Source organism: Lepidothrix coronata, unplaced genomic scaffold (assembly GCF_001604755.1).
Source record: "Lepidothrix coronata isolate B3197 unplaced genomic scaffold, Lepidothrix_coronata-1.0 Scaffold316, whole genome shotgun sequence".
Lineage (NCBI taxonomy): Eukaryota > Metazoa > Chordata > Aves > Passeriformes > Pipridae > Lepidothrix > Lepidothrix coronata.
The window spans coordinates 168,569-177,397 of NW_016690496.1; the positions used below are offsets into that span (position 1 = coordinate 168,569).

General features: G+C 59.8%; 1 protein-coding gene across 2 annotated transcripts; it reads left to right on the forward strand.

Moving 5' to 3' along the window:
• Nucleotides 1-4,251: 4,251 nt before the first annotated feature.
• MRPL45 (mitochondrial ribosomal protein L45) lies at nt 4,252-8,418 on the forward strand. 2 transcript variants are annotated; one of them, XM_017837913.1, is made up of 8 exons: nt 4,252-4,368; nt 4,584-4,782; nt 4,939-5,056; nt 5,245-5,343; nt 5,960-6,008; nt 6,495-6,644; nt 7,224-7,397; nt 7,886-8,418. In XM_017837913.1, the coding sequence occupies exons 1-8, from the start codon at nt 4,312-4,314 to the stop codon at nt 7,943-7,945; spliced, it is 906 nt and encodes a 301-aa protein (XP_017693402.1). In that variant the 5' UTR covers nt 4,252-4,311; the 3' UTR covers nt 7,946-8,418. The 2 variants fall into 2 exon arrangements, with proteins under 2 accessions (XP_017693402.1, XP_017693401.1); XM_017837912.1 differs by having other exon boundaries at nt 4,309-4,389.
• The last annotated feature ends 411 nt before the right edge of the window (nt 8,419-8,829 follow it).

Consider the following 8,829-nt stretch of genomic DNA (forward strand, 5'->3'; position numbering starts at 1 on the left):
GCCACCCTGTTCCTGAGCCAGGCCAGGATCCATTGGCCTTCTTGGCCACCTGGGCACACTCTGGCTCAGTGCACCCCGTTATGGGGGTCCTGATGCTCACGGGCCCGGGAATGGCACAGTGCACCCTATTAATTGGGAGTCCCAGAGCTCTCTCCTCTAGTGGGTGGTCCTGGTGCTCATAGATCCAAGGGGGTGGCCCGGTGTGCCTTGTTAATGGGGGGTCCCCCTGCTCACAGCTTTCCCTGCGCCCCGCTTTTGGGGTGACAGCCACAGCCCAGCCCTGCTCTGGGTTTCGGATCAAAGAACTCCTGCTCTGGCTCCATGTGGTGTTAAACATGGATCTGATTAATCTCAGCCTCCCAAAAGCGAGTGTGCTGCGGCTTTGGGGGTGCCACAAACTGCCTGTTTTAAGGAGGAAGCTGGAAATCATTCCTTGCCTTCCACCACTGGAAAATGGGACTGATCCTTTTTTTTTCATTCTTCCCCCCCCAAAAAAAATAAATCTATTTTTACTAAAAGTGGTACCTCACTGTTTAAAATATAAGGCAGGGAGGGAGGGGAGCAGGGGTTGAAGAGAGGGAGCAGGGAGTTGAGGAGGGAGGAGGGATTCCAGGCGGGAAGCAGGAATCCAAGGGAGGGAGCAGGGATTCACTGAGACCTGGAGGAGCCAGCGGCACGAACTGGGGCAGGGAGAAAGTACAGACAGCTCTTAGCACATCATTATGAAAACCAACCGCTGCTGAGCCCGGGTTCATCTGGGGCTGCTGCGGGGCCGCATTGTGCTTCAGAGCCCCAGGGAGGGAAAGGGAGACAAGGAAACAGCTGGAAACAGCTGGAGCGGCGCGGGGGGTTGCGGCAGCTGCCGCCCTCCTCCATCCCGCCACCTCCCAGTGCCTCGGCGGGACACACGGACACGGGCAGACCGTGGGCTGGGCCCCGGCCCGGGGGGTGTTTCATGGCTGGTTTTGGAAGTGAGCTCCCAGCTGGATGCCGGAGAGAAAGTCCTGTCTCCCCCCTCGGTGAGGGAAGGGCTGGAGCGGTGATCCCACGGTTCATCAAGGAGGTTCCATGAGGGATTTGCAGCCAGGATGGATGGGATAGGACTCAGCCTGGCCGTGCCACACTGGGGACACCCCGAGGCCACCACGGCTGGCCAGAAGGATGAAGCCCAGCCGTGCCACAGTCATGCTGAGGGATTTTGCCAGCCCCCAAAATCCCCTCCCTTCGCTGCCCTGGCGCAGCTCGTGGCCATGGGCAGAGCCACGATGAGGTCAGGGGCAGGATAAACCTATTCCTGGAGCAGAGCTGCTTGGCACCGCGGGAGGGAAGCGCAGGGGATTGTCTCCTTTGAGCTTTAATTCCCATCCCCGGTGGCCAAAGGGTCACTGGGTGCCCTCCTGGCATGTGAGGGGGCTCAGTGGCCCAGTGGCCACAGGCCACGTGCTCAGCAAAGGGCCCCGGGCACTTTCTGTGGCTGCTGGAGGTATTGTCAGATGACAGATGCTGCTGTCAGCAAGAATCCAGAGAGAAAGAGGGAAGAAAGACAGAGCCTCCATGGAGAGAGCCAGGGGGAAGCCTCCTCCTCCTCCGCAGTGTCCCGACCAAACCGGGTCCTCCTGCAGCGCCAGACTGGGGAGGGCCTGGGGACAAACAGGGTGGAAGCCAGGACTTGTAATTACCCCCCAGCCACCAACCGCTGTCAGTGCTCCCTTCTAACCAGGGGAGAAAAAGGGGGAAGAAAAGAAAAAGAAAATTCCCCAGGGAGGCTTTTCTTTCCTTCTCTCTTTCGCCGGAGCTTTGGCCGTCCCTGGCCAGAGCGGGAGCAGCCGGAGGGCACCGGCTAATCCTGCCTCGAAGGTCTGGGCCGGCGGCTTAGGGCTGGAATCTCTGGTATTCGGGAGCAGGGGGACAGCAGCACTCGAAGCTGCGAAGTGGCTCTTGGGGCCTCTTGCTCCGTGGGACATTCCGGGGGGTTGGGAGGCGTTTTGCCTGGATTCTCCCTCTCCCTGTGTGTCCCTGTGCGTGCGTGCGGCTCTTCCCGTCGCCTCCTGCCTCGCCAGGTACCTGGGATGAGTTGCACAAGGATGGATGGATGGAAGGAAATGTGGCCAAGCCCCTGCCTGGAGGTGGCAGGGACAGCTCAGAGCCCTGATCCCAGCCCTGATCCTGCTCTCCCGTGGGACAAATCCCTGGCAGAGTGGTGGTTGTGCAAGGGGAAGGTCACACGTGGGCTGGAGGCACCATCAGGTGGCATCTCCAGATGGAGCCCCATCCCAAACTGCAGGCAGGGATTCTCCCAGATCCCAGCAGCCCCCCACAACGAGGATGTGGCTCCGAGGCGGTTCCAGAGCCCTGAAACGATGCCCACGGAGGTGAAACCGGCTGGGATGGCACCACAGGGCAGCTCTGCAGCCAGGAGAGCCGGACAGGCTGGGAAAATCCAGCCCCACGAGTCCCAAGCCGTGGGAAAGCGCCGGGGCCATGGGGCACCAGTGACTCAGCCTCGTCTGCTCCAAGACTGGAGCCCCTGGGGCTTCATCCCTGTTTTCCAGAGGGTAAACCAGGTCCAGTTTTCCCACTGTGGCACAGCGGGGAGCATCCCCCCTCTCCTATTTTTGACCCTCCACGAGCATCACCCCAAATTTTGGGATGCAGATGCCATCCCTCCCCCCCCCAACAGGGGCCTGGCCTTCCCCCTTGCCCCCTGGCTCGGCCGCTCCCGGCTCATCCCGCTCCCGCCGGCGCAGATAACAGCGCGGGCCGGGATCAACGGTCTCGGGCACAGCGGAGCCGTCACTACACATTAACCAGCTGTCCGATGGAGCAACGCGGCCCCGGAGCCAAGATCAACAGTCCCCAAAGCAAACTGGGAGCGGGGCCAGGCGGAGCCGGCGCGCCCGGAGCCTCCCGACGAGCCCCCCCCCGGCTCTCGAGGGCCCCCCCCGGGCTTCGCACCCCCCCTTCCCGTGCTGGGATCGCCTGTGGGGCCGTGGGCGGGTGATGAGCATCCCCAGGGTGTCCCTGCGGCTCCCAGAGATGGAATTTCGAGGGGAGAGGGTGTGGGATGAGTTGGTTTGTGTCGGGGCGTTCGCCAGCGGGGACGTTTGGAGGGTGCCCTGCCCCTGAGCCCCTCTCCAGCAGCAGCGGCATCCTGGGAATGCTGAATCCCAGGGGTCTGGGCTGTCCCAGGGTCATCAGGACAGACGCCTAACACGAGACCTTCTCCAGCACCAGCATCCTGGGAGTGCTGCATCCCAGTGTTCTGCGCTGTCCCAGGGTCATTTGGATGGACTCCTGCCCCTGAGCCCCCCCTCCACCGGCAGCATCCCAGGGCTGCTACATCCTGGGCTGTCCCAGGGGGGCTTGGAGGGATCCTTCCCCCTGAGCATCCCCCACTTTGCCAACAGCCCCCCAGAAACGCTCCAGCCCGGGTTGCCCTGGGCACATTCAGAGGACCCCTGACCATGTGCCCCCCTCTGCCAGCCGCCCCGCGGGGGTGCCGCATCCCAGGATTCCAGGTTGTTCCAGAGACATTCAGAGGGACCCCCGTCCCCGAGTCCCCCCTCCACCACCATCCCCAGGGGCTGCCGTGACGGGAAACTCCAAAAGCGTCGGGTACCGCGCTGAACTGCTGGGGGGGCTGCGGGAGCCTGGGGGGGCTCTGTGGGTCTGGGGGGGCTCTGCAGGTCTGGGAGGGTCTCTGCGGGCCTGGGGGGGCTCTGTGTGTCCCAGGGGGGCTCTGCAGGTCTTGGGGGTGCTCTGCGGGTCTAGGGGGGGCTCTCAGGTCTGGGAGGGTCTCTGCGGGCCTGGGGGGGCTCTGCGGGTCTGGGGGGGGCTCTGAAGGTCTTGGGGGTGCCCTGCGGGTCTGAAGGGGTTCTGCTGGTCTGGGGGGGCACTGCGTGTCCGGGGGGTCCTACACCCACAGCACTCCCGTCATAGGGCAGGATGGGGGTCCCGGGGGGGGGGATCATCCCCGTTTTCGGTTCCCAGGACCCCCCCCCCCCGCACTGCGCCAGGCACGACGGGGGGGGGTCATCCCCCCACCCTCCATGGGAGTGGGGGGCGGAGCTTCCTTTGGCCCCGCCCCCTCGGGAAGCTCCGCAGCCGATGGAATTTTCCACTCGCTGCCGCGCGCGCGCCCGCGGGCTCGCGCGGGGCTCGCGCCGGCCACGCCCCCTCCCGGCGCGCGACACCCCCTCCTTAGCCGCGCCCACAAAACGGACTCAGGCCCCGCCCACCCCGACGCAAAACCACGCCCACCCCGCGGATGGGACTCCTCTACCTTCCCGGCAGCCCCCGCGGCGGGACAAGATGGTGGCCGCCATGGCGGCGGGGCTGGGCCTGAGGGTCCCGCGGCTCCTCGGGCAGGTCGGGCTCGAGGGGACCGCGGTGAGGGGCTGGAGGGGCTTCAGGAGACCGCGGGGGACGCGAGCTGAGGGATATGGGGCGCTCAGGGGCGAGGGAGTGCGCGGAGGGACGTGGGACAGGTGGTGCGTGTTCGCGCCTGGGAGGTGTGAGGGGAGGTAAATCAAGGTGTTGGAGCTGTGTGTGTCACTCCAGGCTTTGTTGTTTCCCTTCCTTAGGCTGCAGAGTCCCTGGTGCGCCCCGGAGCGGCTCCGTCCTGCCTCGTCGTCCCGGTGAGAACGAGGAAGAGGAAGAGTTTTGCGGTCCCCGACTGGGCCCGGGAACTGACTCCCGAGGAGAAGATGTGGCGGCTCAAGTCCGCGGCGCCGATATTTCCCGACGAACACATAGAACGGACCTTCTACTTGGCTTCCACAGGTGGGGCAGCTGCTCTGGGGCCAAAACTGAAGCAGCTCCTGGCCCAGCAATTCCCTGCGTGCTCCTGTTTCACCTCATAAATATCATCACCTGCTTCTTTGATTCCTTAATTTTGCTGGTTCTGAGCCCCCTCCTGACCTTTTCTCCCTCTCCCAGCTGACATCATGGATCCATATGTCCCTCCCGAGGGCGATGCCCGCCTGTCCACCCTGTCCAGGGAGGGGCTGAAGCAGAAGATGGATAAGCTGAAGCAGACAGCGGCCTCCCAGCTGGCGTGAGTGACTCCTCAGTCATTAATTAGCTTAATCCTGTGCTGCAGGAGCTTTGCTGGGTCTGTGTTGTGACAGAACTGGTGTCTTCTGTCTGTCTCTGTGAGATACTGGGGGGTTGAGAGGCTGCCATCACCCAAAACACCTGGGACAGCTCCAACCTGTCCCTTCCTTCCTTTTCCTGTCTTTTCAGCCTGCGGAAGATCAAAGATCACGACCCGGATTTCAGCACTAAAACCTTCCCAGAGAAGGCTCAGGAGATATTTATTGAAGCTCACAATTCCCTGGCAAAGTAAGACCCTTCCCTGGCTGGTGTGGGTTTTGTAGGACCTGCCTCTCTTTGCTGACATGCTCTGGTTTTCATGGAATCGTGGAAAGATGGAATGGTTTGGGTTGGGAGGGACCTTAAAGCTCATCCAGTTCCACCCCCCTAGGATTAGAAAGACAAGGAGAGATTCCCAGGGTGGCTGCCCCATCCCTGTGGGAGTATCCAAGGCCAGGTTGGAGCAGCCTGGTTTAGTGGAAGGTGTCCCTGCCCAAGGCAGGGGTGGAATTGGATAATCTTTTAAAGTCCTTTCCAACCCAAACCGTTCCATGGTTCCATGAAATGACACTCCACTGGCTGGCTCTGCTTTCCAGTGACAGATTTCAAACCTGCCTCGCTCTTGATTCCAGCTCCAAACATCACTAAAACATTTAGGTCAGAACTGGCTCCCCCGTTCCTGTGCCCTTTCCCTGGAGCTGTGTCAGCTCAGCTCACCTTCGTGCCCTCCTTTCATTTCATTTTTCACGGCTGAGAATTTGGCTTTTCCTGTTTTGCCAGGAGCCTGTGTGTCTCCTGGAAAGGCAGGGATTTGTGGGGAAGCCTCTTTGTTGTGCCCAAGTAACGGGGTGTGTTTGCTTTGCAGTTTCAACAAGCAGAAACTTCACTCCCTGGTGACCGAGCGCTGCTACCCTGTGAGTGTCTGCCTGCAAAATAGTGTGGAATCGTGGAATATCCTGAGTGGGAAGGGACCCACAAGCATCAAAGTCCAACCCCTGGCCCTACACAGACACCCCAGCAATCCCACCCTGTCCCTCAGAGCGTTGACCAAACGCTCCCTGAGCTCTGACAGCCTTGGGGTTGTGACCAAACCCTGGGGAGCCTGTTCAGTGCCAGCCACCCTCTGGGGGAAGAACCTTTTCCCAAAATCCAGCCTAAACTTCCCCTAACACAGCTCCTGCTGTTCCCTGGATCTTGTCACTGATCACAGAGAGCAGAGGTCAGTGCCTTGACCTCTTCCATGGCTTTTAAAGCTCTCTAAACCTGATCATGTCTCATTTTTTCTGGATGCAGCAAAGAGCTGGGAGGGAAACCCCTGATGACTAAACACCCTGTTGGATGCAGCACTTTTCATGTGTTCTCATCCGAGTTGAGCTGCTGCTTGTTTTTACCCCCTGCAGGACATGGTCCGTGGGAACAGGTACAAGACCATCAGGTGGAGGTTTGTGGAGTCCCTGGAGCCCCCCAGGGTGGTCCATGTCCGCTGTGACAGCCTCGTGAACAGGGGCAACCTCTATGGGCAGGTGACAGTGAGGATGCACACCCAGCAGGTACAGCCCTGAGCCCCTGCTCTCCTCGGGATCAGGGAATGGGTCGGGCTGGGAGGACCTTGGGGATCGTCCAGTTCCACCCAGGAACACCTTCCACCAGCCCAGGGTGCTCCAGCCTGGCCTTGGACACTTCCAGGGTTGGGGCAGCCACAGCTTCTCTGGGAAATCCATCCCAGCCCCTCCCCACCCTCACAGGAAAGAATTGCTCCCCAATATCCAATATAAATCTCCCCTTTTTAGTTTAGAGGCATTGCCCCTTGTCCTGTCACTCCAGGCCCTTGTGAATAGTCTCTCTCCATCTTTCCTGTCGCTCCCTTCAGGTCCTGGAAGGCCACAGTGAGGTCACTGCAAAGCCTTCTCTTCTCCAGGCTCAACAATCCCAATTCCTTCGGCCTTTCCACGCAGGAAAGGTGCCCCATCCCTCTGATCACCTGATCACAGGGAATCCCACGCTGGTTTGGGTTGGAAGGGACCTTAAAGCCCATCCAGTGCCACCCCCTGCCATGGGCAGGGACACCTTCCACCAGCCCAGGTCGCTCCAAGCCCCGCCCAACCTGGTTTTTTGGGCTGTTTTCACAGATTTTGGCCATCTACGACCGCTTCGGGCGGCTCATGTACGGTGGGGAGGAGGTGCCCAAGGATGTTTTGGAGTACGTTGTGTTTGAGAGGTACCTGGTGAACCCCTATGGCTCGTGGAGGATGCATGGGAAGATCATCCCGGAGTGGGCCCCTCCAAAGGATCCCATTGTCAAGGTAATCCCAGCAGGAAAAGGCACCAGCGTGGCTGGGAAGTGCAGATTCCTGGTTAAACAGGGATGAAGACAAAGCTGAGCTCCCTGTGAGGGGAGGGTGGTGGGTTGATCCACGAGCAGAGCTGTTTGTTGTTGTGGTGGTGTCACCTGGAGCACCTGGAAGCTGGAACAGGAGGCTGAGGGCAGGTGTGGGATAATTTAGGGGGGTTATTTCTCCCTGGGCCTGACCTGGCAAAGTGCTGCAGGGGCTCTGTCTCCCTGTGTTACTAAAAACAGATCCTAGGGGAAGGAGGTGAGAATTCCAGTGTGGTACAAGGCCTGTCATCCCACCCCATTCCCCCCTTGCGTTTTCCCTGTTTTCCCTCCATCCAATCCCCCCTTTCCAGAACCCTCTGCTCCCCTTCCTTCCTCTCTGCAACGTGAAGAATCCCCGGTGCAGCAGTTCAGAGCTGCTCTGGCTCCTGCTGATCCTGTTCCTTGCTCTTCCAGACGGTGATGATCCCTGGCCCGACCCTGGACCCCTCACAGGAGTATGAAGAAGTGAAGTAGGAAGTTCTGGAACCTGCACAGGGACAGCAGTGCCAGCAGCCTGGGAGGGAGGCAGGACTGGGAATGGTTGGATGTGGCTGTGCCTGCCCTGGGAGCGGCCAGCAAACAAAGTGGCTTCAGAAATGGACTCCAGTCACCCCAAATCTGTCCTTAAAGGAGCGAGAGGGGCTCGGGAGAGGGATTTGAATGAGCCCTGAGAAGGGCTTTGCTCTGTCCAAGGACTCTCTGTGCTGCAGCTTCACCCCCCTGTTTGTCCTCAGGGCCATTCTCTGTCCTGGACTTCCATTGTGAGAGCCCTTGGCTCTTGGAGAGCCCTTGGAAGTGTGTCCAGACGTGGGATATTTGTCACTTCCATGGGAAGTGTCACAGACCTGCTGGTCACTCATTAAAACTTCCACCAGTAGCTGCTGGCACATTGTTTTCCCATTCCCCCTCCCTTTTCCTACTGATCCCCAACCTCCTTTTTTTTTTTTTTTTCAAACAAAAAAACCAGGGAAAAGCAGCAAGAACACTTTAAATCCAATTCTGGGGAGGGGGGTGCTGGGACTGGACTCCTGCTGAGTGGGAGTTTCCCCAAGGGGCTGCAGCACAGCACTGATAATTCAATTTAATGTCATTTTTGGCTCCTTGCAGGGTCAGCCTTTCCCAGGGTGGGGGTTTGGTGTTTGTGGCAGAGCTCGTGGGTTCTGTGTTGTCAGTGGGGGACTGGCACCATCCTGTGGACACACTGACATTTGCATCAGTGCCTGGTTGTGCAGGATGGGTTGGGAAAACACCTCCCCAGAGGTTCCCTTTCTCCAGGGCTGGGAATTAACCTTCTCCCTGCTCTGCTCTGCTCAGCCAAGTCCCTCAAGAGCCAAATGCTCACTAGTCACCCAGTAACA